This window comes from Pygocentrus nattereri, chromosome 24 (assembly GCF_015220715.1).
Source record: "Pygocentrus nattereri isolate fPygNat1 chromosome 24, fPygNat1.pri, whole genome shotgun sequence".
NCBI lineage: Eukaryota > Metazoa > Chordata > Actinopteri > Characiformes > Serrasalmidae > Pygocentrus > Pygocentrus nattereri.
Genome location: NC_051234.1, coordinates 12,961,397 through 12,979,490, shown reverse-complemented (window position 1 = coordinate 12,979,490; position 18,094 = coordinate 12,961,397). Strand labels below are relative to the sequence as shown.

The window sequence follows — 18,094 nt, the reverse complement described above, 5'->3', positions numbered from 1 at the left end:
GACTGGACTGCTGACCAGCTAGACTAGAATGGACTCATGTTCAGAGCATTCTGGTGGCACATTGATGACCAAGCTGTGCCCGTGCATGATTGTCTGCATGCAGGTGAATTAGACTAGACTCCTGATACTGCTGATTGACTGTTGAACCCATATTCTGTATGTGGAAATAAAACTCCAGTCAACGCCGAAGCTCCAGTCTCCTGACTCTTCCTGCCCAAAATCTAACATAACGCATTAACAATTTATAATGCATAATAAGCATGGCAATAAGGTGTAATGCATTTTAATAAATATTTATAGCCATGTTTATCATGCCTTTTGAACGCATTATAATATGTTATGAATGTGTTTATAGATGTTTACAAACATGACATTCATTGAAAGTGTTCATAGAAAGATTCAGCCTATCTGAGATGTTCTTTATGTTTTTTGGGGGTTTTTTGCATTACACAACTTTACCAGCCCTTTGTTGATTTTTTTAGAATGTGTTGTTGGCATCAAATTCACAATGGGCATATGTTAAAACATCCATCCATCCATCCATCCATTTTCTAAGCCGCTTCTCCGTCAGGGTCGCGGGGGGGTGCTGGAGCCTATCCCAGCAGTCTTCGGGCGGAAGGCATATGTTAAAACAAAACCATTAAAATTTCTTAGTTTCAATACATAGGATCTACTATACAAATCATAGACTGTCAAAATTCTACCCCAATGTCGCAGATACCTGTAATAGATGTAACCAGTCTCCTGCTGACCTCATGCACATGTTTTGGTCATGCCCTAAGTTGAAACATTTTTGGTCTGAAATATTTGGTACCCTCCACAAGGCCTATGATGTTGGGGAGGATCCCCACCCCCTCCCAGCTCTTTTTGGTATTCTTCAAACTAAATCCTTTTCAAGCAAAGCCCAACACTGCATGGCTTTTTGTTCTTTACTGGCAAGGCGTTTAATTTTGCTTAACTGGAAACATACTGAACCCCCCTCTTATAGTCATTGGGTCAAGGAAGTTCTGTTCAATCTGAAGTTGGAGAGGCTTAGATTTTCCCTTAATGGTGCATTGAGTAAATTCAACAGGACTTGGGACCCCTTGCTGTCCATCATAGACACTGTAGACATTGAACCAGAAGAGACACAGGTCTGAGTTGTTTGTCTATTTATTTATTAAAATTTTTTTTTTATTATTTATTTATTTTTTTGTCCCCTTTAGATTTTTTTTCTACAAATTTTTTAGTATTTTTGTTTTTTCATTTATTGTCCTCTTTTCCCTTTCCCTTTCTCTTCCTGTCCTCTTGTTTGTGATTTAATTTTACTTTTAATTTTGCACCGTGCTTAAACATGGGGTTGTTGGGATTCGTGTGTGGGAGGGGCGGGTGGGTGGGTGTGGTTTTTTTTTTCTTTTTTTTCTTTTCTTCTGAATATTGTAAAACAAGTGAGCAATTTTTATGTTTGGGGTCCACCCCATCCTTTTTTTTGTATTGTTGTTGCTCAATAAAGAAATTATATAAAAAAAAAAAATTCTTAGTTTCAACATCTGATTTGTTGTCTCACAGGGTCTAAATTCTTTGCTCCATTTACTGACATTTTGCACAGCGTTCCAACTTCTTTGGAAATGGGGTCGTAAATGCATGGCAAAACTAAAGAGCCTGTTGTTAATCCTCTTAATTTAAAAGTGTCAGGGTCAAAATACCTGACTGGAGTGTGACTTCAGAAGCACAGGAAATGACTCACTGAATGTCACTCTGCACACTTTATGAAAAACAGTTCAACTTTGCATTAGCAGTGCACGGTTCAATGCATGTGAGTATTTACAGCCCTGCAAACTTAAAACTTCAAGAACAAGAGGTGATCTTCACAATAACTGAACCACCAAAATGAACTTCATCATCATCCTAATCTGGACGTTGATTAATTGCATCCAAGGTATGTAAAGATTTTAAAATTTAGAGAGTTAGTATAAAGAATTTTGTATAAAACTACATGTAACATTAGAACCACGTATTCTGTAAAGAAGCACAATCACGTTTTCACATGAATCTAAATCTCTTTTAGGTTCCACAGGAGAAGTTACGGTGAAACAAACTCCTTCGGTGGCATCTGTTTCCTCAGGAGAAAATGTTAATATAGTCTGCTCTTTCAGTTACTATACAACTGGTTGCAACCCTGACTGTCTGTCATGGTACCTACAAAAGCCTGGAGAAGCTCCAAAGCTCCTTATGTACGAAGTAAGTAAAGTTCAGTCTGGGACTCCATCTCGGTTCAGTGGCAGAGGTTCTGGGAGAGACTTCACTCTGACCATCACCGGAGTCCAGGCTGAAGATATGGGTGACTACTACTGTCTACTATCAAGCACTGGTCCAGTGTTCACACAGTAATAAAAAGCTGTACAATAACCTCCCTCATACAGCACAGCAAGTGCACTGGGCCATACAGCAGCTGCTGAGGAGCAAGATGTGATACACCACAGAGAAACACAGCACTAGTATTTCAAGATTGAAACATTCTACAATAGACAACAAGCAGGTATAACATCACTGGCATTTTTGTCTCTATATGATGTTTCTGAACTAGTGACAGTGCTTTCCAAACTAGTTACTAGTGACTAGTATAAATATGTCATATATTGGCATTTACCAACTACCAGAGGTTGTACACAACCTAATCTAAGAACATCAAATGAAAACTCTAAACCTCCAATTTGATTATGTTGAGACAATGACATAAGACAAAGATGTCAGGCTCCACTCCTCTCAGGCCAAAACACTGCAGTCTTCAGCACAGTCCCAATTAAACACACCTGATTCAGCTCATCACCTCATTAGCAAAGCCTTCATGAACTGAATTCAGAGTGTTAGATGAGAAGTAATGCTAATTTATGCAGCACTTTCGCCCGGAAGGTCCTCAGTTTGACACACCTGATATAAGATAATAGGGTAAGGGTGCATAACTTCAACCCTGGCAGATTTAGTTTCAGCATATCTTGGCCAAATTTTCAAATGCTGCTGATGGTCTTGATTAACTGACTGAGTGTTACATTTGAGTTAGAACTAAACACTGCAGGACACACATCTCCCCTGTCAGGGGATTGTTGGATGGTTACCTCTGTTAGTTTATTTAAATACTAGACAGGACGAATGTTAGTGGGCTCATGGGTAGTTTCAGTTTACATAATAGGGTAATGTGTAGTTTCAGTATGTCATTCACAACATTATATGGCCTACAGTTGAGGAATCTGGAGTGAAATAATTTACTGTCCAAACACAAGTAATAGTTTAGAAAATATTTTTTTGCCAAATTTATGTATTACAGATTTTTTTTGTCAGATTTTATTTAATTATATTTATATTAGACAAAGTGGTTGTGTAAACTATATATAACTCACAGGGTATTCACTATAGGTCCTGTCTTTGTCGGCCTGTCAGATAATTTTACTTTTGCACATTGTGAATTAGGGTGTCTATGTTGTAGGTTTACAATTCCTCTTGCAAAGTGCAATTGTTTTGACTGAATGGCAGTGCAGTTTCATATCATTGATTATATTTTATACCATGGTCAAACTTACAAACTTTTCAAACATTGTTTCCATTCACGATAGTTCATTCATAGAGACAGTTCATTTCAATTATGGAATATTAAGGTTTTTCTAAACTCGTAAAAAAGGACAGACTGGTTGTTGGTATTTAGTAAGGCTTTCATAAAGCATCTCATAAAGGATCCAACTTTATTTTTTATTAAACAAGACTAGTAGATTAACACTACTGTTAAGCACTTGCAGTAAAATCCATATTACTTTAGATAACGTCTATTCTGTCTTAAAGGTAATGGCTTCAGAAGACATGTGCATCTTCTATCTTCTCACATGGGCTTCATTTTGCATTTAATATAACTGTCCTTGACCAAAATCACTCAGTAACTGTATGATTTATGAAGTAATATGTTTACTGGTTACTAATATGATTCCATTGTTGTGATGGGATGTTTCCCTTCAGCAGGTGGTCGGTGCTAGAGGTTTTTGTACAAGCACTGATGGTGTTTGAATCGCTGTGGTACACTTTTGGTGGTGGAACGAGACTCGATGTTGGACGTGAGTAAAATTCTCTCTCACCCTTCGTTACAAATGTTTCTTGCATTTTTACTGTTATTTCTTCAACTGTAAAGAAGCAGTTAACACATTTCATGCTCATGAAAATGTTTTTAAATGCTTGTTCTTTATTCCGCTTCTATATCATTGTTATCGTCTAAACTGTCAGTGAGCTCAATCTAAAATGTTCTTAACATGAAATGCTTATATTTAAAGATAATTTATTTTCCCCTTTAGGAAGAATTTTGCGGTTTCATTATGTATCTGCTTCATTGAGAGTAAAAGAATAACCAGCATATCTATCAAGAAATAACCATAAACAGATAATTACAGTATATTATTTATCATTTAATACATTCTTGTGGTTCTCAAAATATGTAAACCATTGAATACATCTTAAAACTCTTTTTGATGTCTAGCATAAGGTATTTAAATGCACATTGCGTGCATTGATTGCTATGTGATTCCAGTTAACAATCTGCCGAACTCTCTTTCTCAGATATCACTTCTCCTAAACTCACAGTCCTGCCTCCCTCCACTGAAGAGCTAACAAAGGAGCACAGAGCTACGCTGATGTGCTTCGCCAACAAGGGCTTCCCTTCAGACTGGAGCCTAAACTGGAAAGTAGACGGAAGAAGCAGAGCTCAGGAGGCCAGCCGTGAGGTCTTGCAGCAGGACGGCCTGTACAGCTGGAGCAGCACCCTGACTCTAACTCAGCAGGAGTGGGAAAGAGGGGTTTCAGTGCTGTGCGAGGCCACCCACAGCGGTGGGTCTGCCGTCATAGAGGTCAGGGCAGAGCAATGTGTTGCATAGTGCGTTGTCCTTTACTTCTCTGAATGCTTCAGTATCCAATCTAAACCGTTTTTTCTCTTATCAGCTGTTCACTTTGCTTTTAGCAAACTGTATTCAGGCTCTTCATTATGTAATGCTGCTTTTGATTTACTAAATATAAATAAAGTCTTTGATCCATTAATTTGCTTGATCTCTCCCTACATTGTCTTTTGAAATCCTTCTTATATGTGACATCAATTTAAGAATGCATGGCTACAAGTAAATGTAAAACAACATTTAGATATACTCTGTTTTATAAATAGATGGCTGATCGCTGAGCCATGACAACACCTGCTGAGTCGCTGCAGTGTGTTTTGAAGAAATCCCCAAGGGTGTACTAATAAAATGGCTATCCAGAGCACTGGAAGAATTCTCAGTAGTCACTGAGTGAGACAGTTGTAATAAGAATCACTTCATTTTAATGCTGCATTGGAAATGATCTCTTCATATATCCCAGTGATCTTCCCTGAAAGCACACACTCTCCTATATACATGAGAGGACAATGTCCCAGGTTCAGCCAGTTTTAAGGGCCTATTTTTTAATTCACACTCCACATTCACCAGCACAAATAGCACCATGAACCATGAAGGGTGGATGTAAGATCAAATATAAACTACGCTATGAAAAATAAATACTACATGACAAAATAAATATGCTCCATTTCCCAAAATCATCTAAACTGCTAAAGTGAATGTTCAGAGTGATGCTTGCACCATTCAAGAGATTCATCATTTAAGAGTCGTCTTTGTAATAAGATGCTTTTGGGAAACCCAGCCTTCGTTAATATACCCCCATCATCAACTTGATCAGGCTATTAAATGCCCCAATAAAAAAAAAAACATAAATAACAATAAGTCAACATTCCCTTTAGGTATTCTATTATTCAGTGACCCTTACATTAGCCATGCAATATCACCTCTTCAGTCCAAGGAAGAAAGTGCCTTACACTAATTTGTCTTGTTGAGGACTTTTGGGAGGACTGCTTTGCCAAATATCAATTAAAACCATTTTAATATGAATAAATATTACATAAATAATATTAGTAATATTAATATTGATTTACAGGCTGTATAAAGCTGCTTGGTGTGTTCTGTTGAATACTCTGGAGAATGATGAACATCTGGTTATAGAGCTGCACTATTCTGGGCACAGCTAAACCAGGCCTATGCAAATGTGAGTTTCGTACTTCACTCTTAAGTTTCAATACTTGGCTAACTGAAATACTGGTAGAGCTGAAGAGGTGGAGTGGTGTAACTTTTATAAAGCAAGCAGTTTTAGTTTTAGTTTCCTAATCTTACTCAGTCGTACATAGATTAGAGTCCAGTGACGAGTCCTTGTTCTTCTTTCATTACTAATGCTGGCTAAACTTTCTTTGTTAACCAGAAGTAACCAGAATCTGAGGTGTGTTTAAATGTTTATGACACCTCTGTTGAAGATACTTGAAAACTAGTAAAAATGCTTTTATTTTGCAGTCTTTTCTAATTTAATACATAGTTTTGTTACAAATTATATTATCATAATAGTGCAAATTATAAGTCCTCTGAATACTTGCATATTACAGAAGTTCCTAGCTTTTGGTACGTCACCCTTTTGCATTAATGTCAGCATGAACTCCGCAACGTTTTGTGCAATACCTGTTATGAGCCAATTAAATCTATTTGAGAGTCATCTGATTATGAGCTCATTGTCCATTTTATCATCCACTTACTATATAGGTGCACCTTGAAGGTCTACAATTACAGACTGTAGTCTGTCTGTTTCTCTGCATACTTTGTTATCTCCCATTTATCCTGTTCTTCAGTGGTCAGGACCCCAGGGACCCTCACAGAGCAGGTACTATTTGGATGGTGGATCATTCTCAGCAGTGCAGTAACACGTGGTGGTAGTGATGGTGTTAGTGTGTGTTGCGCTGTTACGAGTGGATCAGACACAGCAGTGCTGCTGGAGTTTTTAAACACCTGTGTCACTGTTGGACTGAGAATAGTTCACCAACCAAAAACATCCAGCCAACAGCATCGTGTGGGCACCATCCTGTGACCACCTCCCAAAAAGTAACTGCTCTGTGAGGGTCCATGGGGTCCTGACCACTGAAGAACAGGATAAATGGGAGATGTATGCAGTATGCAGAGAAACAGACAGATTACAGTCTGTAACTGTAGAACTACAAGGTGCACCTATATAGTAAGTGGATGATAAAATTGACAATGAGCTCATCAGATGACTCTCAAATGGATTTAATTGGCTCAGGGTAAGAACAGGGTAAAAAGGGGCTAACAAAGAATGCAGAGAACCTGATGGACTACAGTCTGTAATTGAAGAACTACAAAGTGCACCTATAATAGATGGACAATATAGACAATGAGCACAGAAAAAAGGAGGTGCTCATAATGATTGATATTATATATACATATACATACATACACACACACACACAATTTATATATAAATCTATGAAGTAAACATTGTTTTTGGAGAACCAGAACCTGCATTGAAGATCATTCCAGAAGGTGAATGGTGGGGAAAGCTATTCATGTCAGGTGTAGTACACATTCACTTTCAAGTTTTTGCTTTGGGAAATGAATTGAGTGATGCTGCCACCTACTGGACTTGTGGGGGTACCTAAATGTATGCTGTGTAGTTCTGTGATTATACTGGAATAATCTGGCTCACAAACATCTGTAGTGAACTGGTAGGGCCTAGTTCCTTTCAGCTGATTGGGTTCATAATGAAAACAAAACATACAATTATAAAACACATGTATAATGCATTTTTAGCTGTCATAAGGCTTGACCATTGTATAAATTTGACCATTGCTTTAGGAACTATGCAGAATAGCATGCTAATTTGAACTTAATTTTATTACTTCATCAATGTTTTATTCTGCTATTATGTTATGACCACTATGCCAATTATTCAAAAAGCACAGAAGACAGACTTACTTAAGTGTGCGAGAATATTTATGCATAGAATATTACTGCATGTTGCCATCCACACTCTAACAACTGCTCTGCTCACTGCAGCCTTATTCACATTAACAAAAAGCTGATGCATCTTATGATGAACAAGATGCAAGTTGGTGATGAAAAGTTGTATATTCAAGTGCTTGGACCTTGTGATTGGTTGCTACATATACTACTAATTGTAGCATACAGCACAGCATGTAGTTGCACACAAACTGACCATCTAAAAAAGGGCCATCACTCTAATTTTCAGTCCAAAAAGTGCTTTAGCAGGCCAAAAAAGTAGTGAACACTGTATTTAAGAATTATCATTCCACAGCAATAAACAAGAATTTCTGCTTTTCTTCTGTTGTACTCTTAATATTGAGAGGTTTCCATTGTTTCAGAAGTAAAAGAAATGACAGAGAAATTTCATGTATTTTTTATTAGTCAAAAGGTTCAGTTAAACAGTGCTTCATTTCATGGCATAAAATAGTGACAACTGCACATCACTCTTGTTAACCACATAAGGCATTTCAGCTTAAAGCTACAGATTATATAGTAGGATTAAGGCACAGGCATATAGGATGAGGCACACTAGTAAGACCAGGGATCACTGCCTTAAAGCATCTTAAGTGAAACTCAGCTTTAAATTTTCCCTCTTTACCTTAATTGAGCTGTGTAAAAAAAAAAAAAGTGATTAAGCATTTAGCTTCAGAAGAAATACTTAGGATTTCACGAAAGCGGCCACAGGAGTTCATTAATAAAAACAGAAAATTGCTTTTCATTCTTGATGTTTATCATGTCTTCCTCAGCATAGTATTGTTTAACAACTTTATAAACAGACTAATACATTCGTTTTCCACTGCACATGCTGACATTTCCTGAAAAGACCAGTAGTAAATATGTGATTAATACATCAGGCAGTTTAAGGAGAACAGAACCGCCCACAGAACAGAATGCTTTTAGTTTCATTGTGTCTGATGAAAAAGAGGAATGGGTGGTCTGCAACAAACCTCTCTGGGCGTAGCATGGCGCACCGCAACATCATGACGACTGCAGTAGCCGCAGCTGCTTCTGTACCTTCCTCATTCACCTCCACAAAAGACTTATGCACCACCTTGGACAGCACCAGATCATCGCACGGAGACATGTGTGAAAAATCACACTTGATTGGGTCGAAGGCATCCACCATGCCCAAGCTGATGAGTAGCCCCTTCATGTCATAGGTCTCTTCCAGTTTGAACTGAGGCAAAGCCACCTCCACCTCCACATGGTCCATCATATCATGCTGTGTCCACTCCATGAAGTTCTCATAGGTGAGGTTTTGCTCAAGCTGAGAAAATAAAATTCCAAATGATTGCACATGTTTAAAGTCAATGTGAATGGCACTAATCTGTTGTCCACCAGTTTGCCTTATGTATCAATTACCCAGATTTACATTAATTCAGCCATTTTATACTTTACCTTCTCAAGCCCAGTAGTGTCATCCTGAATCTCTTTAGGTAGCATAATTAGCATGCTAAGTTCATTTCCCACATATGGCATTTCTAGAATCTGGCATTCCATTTCAGGGATATAAGCCAGGTCAAACTTTGCTTTCTGGTGCATCATCTGAACTGGCTTAGTGTCTTTCTGTGTGGCAAAACAAAACTGCATTAATATACCTAGAAAAGAAACAGTAAAGTACATAAGAAATTGTTTTGATTTTATCTGAACTATGGGAACATTGCTTTCCTCTGACCTCCACAGTCAGCTAAATTTGAATAATCATCAACCCTTAAAAGTATATACTGTGCTGTAGTATCTTTGCCATTTTGCTTTGTGATATGTGACTTATTTATTTGATGCTCAGTAAAATGACCTTGGGTTTAGGAAACTACAGTATACAAATTAAGTATTATTATATTATTGCTGTGCAAACATGTGGCCATGGAAAAAAAAAACAAAACAAACAAACAAAAAAAAAAAAAACAGTTTCTTACAAAATGAATGCTAGAGCTCTGCATCAGTGCCACATTTTCTTGAGGTGTCAAAGACCCTCACCCACTTCGACTCAACACTTGAATGTGTATCACAGTGATGGTGAGAAAAGAACAGTGAGCCAATCTAACTTTTCAATGGAAAATGTTTTTTTTTGTTGTTGTTGTTGAGAAGCCTGAATTTAACTTACATAGCATGTATGACAATGTTTTGTCTTATTGCGGAACCATGGTGTAGTGCCTTTCTTTTTGGAAAGTGCTTTGGAAAGTAGCATGGTAACTGATATAGTTGTATCAGCAACAAACTAGTTACGCTATGGCTTTCACACAGATTTGTCCATCAGGTCACAATGATTTCTGGGCAAGCTCTACTACCGAAGTAAACACTTTAGTTCACTTGCTTGCTTATCTTTCTGAGGGCTCACATAAAACACTTCACTTGAAGACCAATTAAAAAACACTAATAAAGATCCTTGTGCATATTCATTTGTGGAATTTGGCAGACACTCTTATCCAAAATGACTTACAATTTAATCGTTTTACACAGGTAGGCAAAGGCAATGTTATGAATCTTGGACTCTTATTGGTACAGAATAGGGTGCTTGGCCAGGTGGGGAATTGAACCTCAGTCTATAGTGTAGAAGGCAGAGGAGTTACCCACTACACTATACTAACCACACTCATCCAGCTGTGGTTATTTGTTCATTAAGTGGGTGTTTTTTGGAGTGTATGGGCCCCAGTTACCTTGTTCAGCTGAAACTGAACCTGTCTGGTCGCAGTGCTTTCAAACTTCTTATGCCAGTTGCCCTTAAAGTAGATGGCATTCACCAAGACAAGTCTGGTCAAATCGTCAACATCTCCTTTTGCCAGCAAGTCCTTGATCTTTTCTATATTTGACAAGACATTTCAGAAGTTACTGTTAAAGGCACATTCTGAAACATTTTAAGAGGAACTACATTTTGGATGTGCCACAAATAATGGCTCTTCTGACAAGGTATGGTCCATATTTTCTCTGCTTTTGGGTTTTTTTTTTTTTGGGAGGGGGGGGGGTTGTGGTGTTGTATGACAAAATCTGATTCTTTGCAGATTATGTTGTATATTATAGTTATTCAACTTCAGACCTGGAGGGCTGATGTCCAGCACAGTTTGGTGACCTGGTTTTACTCATCTGTTAATTGCTAGGTTTAGTAGAGGTGCTTGTGGATCAATTTGCCAGTATATAGAATTTTTTGTGTAAAGTTTGAGCCAGCTGACTAGTATCTAGCTTTGTGATTATTGGGAATGTTTGATAAAGTGAAAAAAAATGAGATAAAGTCTTCTTTAGGATTCTTTGTCACATATGCCTCCTCATGAATCATCTTCTACAATTACAAAGAAAGTAAAAAACAAAATATAAAAAAATTTTGGAAGAGTACTTACCTTGTGTATGTTTCTCCACCCATGTATTAATATTTACACGAGCAGCCTCTGCATTTGATTTAAAGTCAACGGTCTCCAGCTCAGCATGGTATTGTGTTTTTGTATCACCTAGAAATTTCTATAACAAAAGAACACACAGCAATGACTGATCACTGGATTTGACTAATAGCACCTATATAATAGCAGGCGTATCCTGTGAAACACATCTGTCTGAAAACTGCACTTCTCTGCGCTTACAACCCTTGTAACGCTTACAACGCTTACAACAATGGTATTAGAGGTTTACGTAAGGGTGCGTCATCAGTGGTTGGCCCCTCAGCAGTGATCCAATGTTTTGCCATGCAGAGAATTGTGTGTATGTGTTCTAGCATGCTTGGTTTTAGCATGTATTAATGTTTAGCCAGTACTTGCATAGCTTGTCTAGAGAGTGATTCTCAGTGATCGAGCCAAACACTTCTTGTAAAGAAACATCTTACCTCCACAAATCGGTAGGTCTTCTCTCCATAAAGCCGATTGGCCAAGCTGAGGGCGTATGGAGCTCCTGGTTTGTTCAGTTTGGTTGTGAGCTTGTTGAAGCCAATGTGGATGTCATCCTTGGCTTTTCTGAAGTGTAAAGACTAGGGGGTAGTGGATACATTTTAAAAGTAAGTGAGTGCATGTAAAAAATGGACACAATTTTAGTTATAAAGGCAGAAGATGTTGAGAAAAATTAAAGACAAGTGTTACTCCTTTATTATTAACCTCAAGAAAGATATACAAATTCAGCCAGCACAATGATGGACCTCACAGGGTTAATGTTTAGCAAGCCTAATATCTTTTATTAACCCCCAGACCTGTAAAATGCAAAGCACATGCTTATAATACAGTATAGATAACTGTATATACAACAATACACCCTTATCTTTATATCCTTGTTAAATATGTAAGCTATGAGCAAACCTGAAAGGAAATGGTAACAAACACTGAAAATCCCAGTTATCCGCCACCAAAATAAAAAGCACCAATGCATGCCATAAAGTCCTGCTATCACCAATGTTATTCCCGTAATAAATCCCTTTCACCATGGGTATTGGTGAATATTCATATCCAGCAACCTGTTTTTGTAGTGCTTCTGGCAAATGGGCTTTCTGGGCCTTCTGGGCTTTCTGAGCCTGTTGAACAGTTGCTGCTTGGGCAGGTTCAGGCTTCACTGGTTTGTTGAAGCATAAGACCTATAGCACAATATTGAGTAAAAATTGGGAACCACTTATGTTCACTTAACTCATATTACATATTAGTTACACAGGCACATATTCTCTTCCAGGTCTGTATTACAAAAACAGACGTTCATAACCTGCGTTCCAGTTCACATTAAAAAAATGAGACTAGAAATCTGATCTAACAGGAATTAAGGAGGCCACACCTTGCTCTGTACTACCTTTTATGATGACCTGTGGTTTGCCTACATGAGCAGAGTTTTGCAACAACATGTGATAGCACTGACTAAGCATGCACATAAATGGCTTGGCACTTTCTGAATAAACATATTAAATAAGCCATGTTAAAATATTGCATCTTGTATTTGTTGAGACTCAAATGTTTCCCTAGTATTCAATATTAGAGAATTCCCACAGGGGTGCAGGGTACAGTACAATACAACTTCTGCATTATGGCTGAAACGTCTGTATGCATCAGCTGTGATTCATATTTGCCATTTCCAGAAATGAGACTGAGGCTGTAAGTTCATTTATAAAATCATTTATAAAATTTCAATAAACAATTAATTAATTAAAAGTTTGTCTGTAAAAAATTTAATCTGCAAAATTTCATTGTCTTGTAATGTTAATGCTATTAGTAATATTGCTGCTGTAGCTATCACCAAAGATAGAGATTTTGTCAGTGTAATCTGAGGTTAAATAAAACAAACATTTCTGTATTGAACAACTCAGAGTCAACGTACACATGGCTAGTTACTTCAAGAAATTCTCTTCTCCTCACCCCTGTGTGCAATAATTACGATCTGACCAAGGCTTGCCCACTCAAACCAATGGCAACAAACTAAACTATCAGCGACTAACCCTGAGATAGATAAGACATTTTATGGTAGACAGAGATGTGCTTGTTACATAGGTGATGTTGCTATAGGAACATAACATAGTTAGAAGTAAATGACTGAATGACAGTATACACACATTCACAGTATGCTGTACATGTACCAAAGGTCAGATTCCTTTTGGGAACCATGAGCTGTCTAAGCATTACGCCTTTTGTAACCATGTCACTTTATCACTTTCAGCTGAAGACAGTATGATGAAAGAGTTGAGACAACCAGGGTTTGGCCAGATGGGTGTATCTAAGGTTGAGTCATCAGAAGGCTTCAGGGGAGTAAAATGAGAAACACTTTTTAAATAAACGTGCCAAATAGGGTTCTGTGTGGCAATGAAGTAAAAAAACAAAACACTTCTGATTCCTAAAAGATCTTTTTAACTAATAGTTATCTAAAGACCATTTTATATATCCCATGTGTGAGAATGTAAGGAGCTTTTTAAAAGCTTATAGAACCACCATGAAATGTTCTGCATTAAAAAATATGTAAGCTCTAATAATACATCCAAGACCTACTGAGAAACTTATTTTTAAGACTATCAATTTGCGCTGTAAAGCTTAATCTTTGAACTAGCCTAAATCTGTTATTAGATCCCAACTAACAGAAATCGCTGTGGTCGGAAGAAAACCTCACATCTCATCACAACACATCAAAACTTTGCACGAAAAGGAAAAAAAGGAAACATTAGTTTTAGATTAAACTTTTCTTGATTTAAAAAATCTAAAAGCTGGCTTTAAGATCTTTATCCCAGACAAGAAAAGTGATATCTATGCTTGTTAAACAAGGACGATGCACTGCTCAAATTCAAAGCATAAGTTCTAACCTCAGACATCTGAGCTTCAGTGTTGCCTGCAGCTCCTAGAGACACCATGGCCAGCGCAGAGGAGATGCTGAGTGGAGAGTAGAACACATTGCCTTTTTTGTTGCTTTCCCTGATCTTCTTGAACAGGTCAAGGGCAAAATGTGTGTTTGCCACTGACAAAGACTCCATTTTTGATCAAATTCTAAGGAAGAAACACAAATGAGTCCATTAGACCATTAAGCCCAATGTAGCATAGTAATATTGAAGTGATAAAGAAAACGCAAGGACAATACACATTACAAAATTAAAACACTGTTCTCCTACCCAAGGAACATATCTTCATGATACTTTATAAGTCAATATTTCCGACCCCACTGGAAGAGGGAAAGATACAAGGTACAGTATATAATATGCTGGAACCCTTGAGAGGCGAACGCAAGCTTCATAACAGAATGCAAATGTACTACAGAGAGTAGAACTGAATGTTTGACAACACGACAGGATGTTTGAAATTAGAAGTCGAGTCTCTTGAGCACTCTCGGTCTACGCCCTCCATAGCCTTGTTTACCTAACTAGGGGGAAAAAATCCACGCCAGGCCCTACATGCTCACAAAATTCAGTCAGATGCTTCAGTCAGAACTTGCCTGGGCTAAGATAAAACGGCAAGCCAAAAGTACTGGAGACAGAATCACGTCTGACTGACATGAGGACTCAGATGACTGATGCTTTCATTTTGAATACAATGCCTTAGCTACGCGCGCTAGCTAACACGATGACGTTCAAACGCGAACTAAATAAAGTGTGTCTAATACTGTCACAAACACACTGCCATTTCCTTAAGTCTGCACTCCGAAAGTGAACCGCCGAATTCGCTAGCTATAAATGCTGCTCATTTGCCCTGTAGCTTTAGCTCAATCGAGCACAGCCTACTTCAACTTTCCAATAACACGTCACATGAAGACATTCATTGGGCTCTATTACAGCTAGTTAGCTACGTAAGTCCAGGGAAAGAACCTCAGGACACTCACCTCAGCGTATGGTCCTACGGCACTATAGCTTCAAGCTTAGCTAACTCAGTGTTCCAGTAAATATGGAGAGGAACACCGTGGCTATATATTGTTGTGACAGAGGTGGAGCCATCACGAGGTTAAACTCTAGCCGTATCCCATAAGGCGACGTAAAAGCTGCCCTCTTCTCCGGTATGGGGTGTGGCTGCGAACAGAGGAATGGCAGATGACTAGTATGGCGATGACTGGACGGAATTTAGGGGTGAACCAGAAGGCGAATGCTTCACTAGGAGCAGCATTGTTTCCTGGAGATAAAGACTGTTACCACACAAAGACAATTACCCGTCTCTGATTACACGGACAAGTGACTTTATCAAAGTAGGACTACAAGTTATTGTGCTGAGCCTCATCTTTTCAGGGTGTGGGGTAGGGATGGGTGATTTGGCAACATTGCAACATCACAATACTTAACGACATTTCCCGATACACGGTATGCATCACAATATATTATTTTTTGAGCTTGGAAGTTTGAACAGATTTTTTTTTAAAAAGTATTTTTAAAAAAATGGGTAAAGGGTAAAGTGGTAACAAACTTGGCAGACGACGCTTACAACAGTGAATGGACAAAATACAGCGGTGAACCACATTAATGCTTCACAACCAAAAGCTCTACGACATCCTTCAGATAGAATCTGCTACTGCAGAAAGGCACATCATGATAACATGGTCAAAATGTCATTAACAAAGCAGAAGTGTGATGTACATAGTTTTCTACAGAGGTGAATAGTTTATTCTGGCGTTTCAAGGGTTATTCATCCATACAAACTGACCAAACCACACTCAAGTAACAATTTTATGTTAGGTGCTGGTCTGTTTTCCCAAGGCCAAAGATTGTATTACAACTAGAAATGTGCGTTTCCTCAAGGAAACGCAGAATAACTGCTCAACAGTGGCTGTGTTTACATGCAAAGATTTTTGCCAATCCGATTTAGTACAATCGGTGAAAGGGTTAACTCTGCTCTAAGCCGATTTTGCAGTAAGCATAACAATCGGTTTACAGATTCAGACTGAGGTGTTTATATGCTCACTCTATTCAACAAGCTGATGAAAATCTTCGTTTACATGCTCACTACAACTAATCCGATGCAAAATGATGCGCATGCGTGGAGTAGCGCTTAGAGTAAACGTTACCATGGCAGCGAACATCACGTGAGGTCCGGTCAGCGTGAGATGAGTTTTTAATTGCTTTAAACTGATGTTAGACTCAGTAAAACGTCCTTCACATGTACTTATAAAGGTAGCGGCGAGAGGAAGACGTCGTGTTCTGAGACACATAAGCTGGACGTCCGTCCCACCGCCGTCTTTTAAAGCTCAGAGCATAAACTTCGTCTCATCTGCAGACCAGTTTCTGCTCCGCCATGCTGAACGCTATAAACCTTTCGCTGTGACACGACGCGCATGCGCAGAACGTACATACACGTTCCGATTGGAGTGTAATCGGCGTTTACACAAACATTATCCTTCTGTTTAACGGATTATTTAGAGGGTTACCCACCTCGTTCAATCGGATAGAAACTGTATTCCGAATGGCATCAATCGGACTAGACTATTCCGATTGAGGTGTTTACATGGATGTATTCTATTCCGATCGAGCTATTCTAGTAGTCTGATTACTAACTGATTATTATCCTGCATGTGAACGTGGCTAGTTACTCTGATATTCCAGGTGGTTGCTAAAGTGTTACTAGGCAGTTGCTATGGTATTCCATGCTGATGATGCTTAATTACTGCTAGGCAGTTGCCATGGTGCACAGGGTGTATATTTAGTTTTTCATACTAAACGAGTTACCAAGTGTTAGCTATGTGTTGTTGGAAATGAATGGGAGTCTATTTGAGGAAAGAGGAATGAAAAAATAACACACAGAGCAGTGCAGGTCAGTATGGCTGTGGATTATAGCTTGGGGATCTGCCCTGAGTGAGTACATGTGCTTTGGTGGCTGTTGGGAATAATAAAGTTTTGGGCTTTGTTGGGGGTGAAAATGAATGGGACCCTATGGGAGGAACTAGGGATGAAAAAATGACACATAGAGGAGTGTGGGTCAGTATGGCTGTGGATTAGAGTTTGGAGATATGCACTGAGTGAGTAAATATACTTTGGTGGTTGTTTGGAAAAAGAAAACTTAGGGCTTTGTTGTGAGCAAAAATGAATGCGACTCTATGGGAGGCACAAGGGATTAAAAAAAACACATGGAGGAGTGCGAGTCAGTATGGCTGTGGATTAGAGCTTGAGGACCTGTCCTGAATGAGGACATATAGTGTGGTAACTGGCAAAGAAGTGATAGAGTTTGTGTGGTGATGAAAATGAATGGGACTCTTTGGCAGAAACAAGGGAGGAAAATAAAACAACAAGCAGATCAGAGCAGATGAACAACACTGAATTTGTGCTTGGGGCCCTGTCCTGAGATAGCATATGCAAAATGGTGTCTTTTGGTCAAGCAGAAGTACAGTAGATCGTCATGCAATTTTTCATCCCATTCATTCCATCAATCCATCCATCTATCCATTTTCTAAGCCGCTTCTCCCTCAGGGTCGCGGGGGGGTGCTGGAGCCTATCAAAGCGGAAGGCAGGATAAACCCTGGACTGGTCGCCAGTCCATCGCAGGGCAGACAGACAGACAGTCACTCACACAAGTTATTTTACCACACACAACTAGCTTATGATGTTTTATGTGTAAAGAAATAGGTGAGTTGAGAAATTCCATTAAATTCCTATGAGTAGCATCATGCTCTTCATGAGAACAGCAAAATGCACATTAGGCAAATTAGCCAATATTTTCCACATGGGAAAGATCAGATTTGTCAGTGTGCTGGAAATCCAACCATCCATCCATCCATTTTCTAAGCTGCTTCTCCCTCAGGGTCGTGGGGGGGTGTGCTGGAGCCTATCCCAG

The 18,094-nt window shown here is 38.7% G+C and overlaps 1 protein-coding gene and 1 gene segment (V, D, J or C); one reads left to right on the top strand and one right to left on the bottom strand.

Annotated features, from left to right (window-relative positions):
• The first annotated feature begins 1,479 nt into the window (after nucleotides 1-1,479).
• On the top strand, nucleotides 1,480-5,049 carry LOC108431066. The segment is given in 4 exon segments: nucleotides 1,480-1,918; nucleotides 2,048-2,357; nucleotides 4,042-4,079; nucleotides 4,576-5,049. Coding segments are annotated over 4 exon segments (711 nt in total).
• Nucleotides 5,050-8,277: 3,228 nt separating this feature from the next.
• On the bottom strand, nucleotides 8,278-15,369 carry LOC108431065 (leukocyte elastase inhibitor-like). 4 transcript variants are annotated; one of them, XM_017703968.2, is made up of 8 exons: nucleotides 15,165-15,369; nucleotides 14,158-14,338; nucleotides 12,343-12,459; nucleotides 11,725-11,865; nucleotides 11,249-11,366; nucleotides 10,574-10,716; nucleotides 9,315-9,482; nucleotides 8,776-9,183 (listed from the first exon to the last, which is right to left on the bottom strand). In XM_017703968.2, exons 2-8 carry the CDS (start codon nucleotides 14,323-14,325, stop codon nucleotides 8,776-8,778), a joined length of 1,263 nt encoding a protein of 420 aa, XP_017559457.1. In that variant the 5' UTR covers nucleotides 14,326-14,338; nucleotides 15,165-15,369. The 4 variants fall into 4 exon arrangements, with proteins under 4 accessions (XP_037390083.1, XP_017559457.1, XP_037390082.1 ...); XM_037534185.1 differs by lacking the exon at nucleotides 15,165-15,369 and adding an exon at nucleotides 14,461-14,484; XM_037534186.1 differs by lacking the exon at nucleotides 15,165-15,369 and having other exon boundaries at nucleotides 8,278-9,183; nucleotides 14,158-14,325.
• Nucleotides 15,370-18,094: the final 2,725 nt, after the last annotated feature.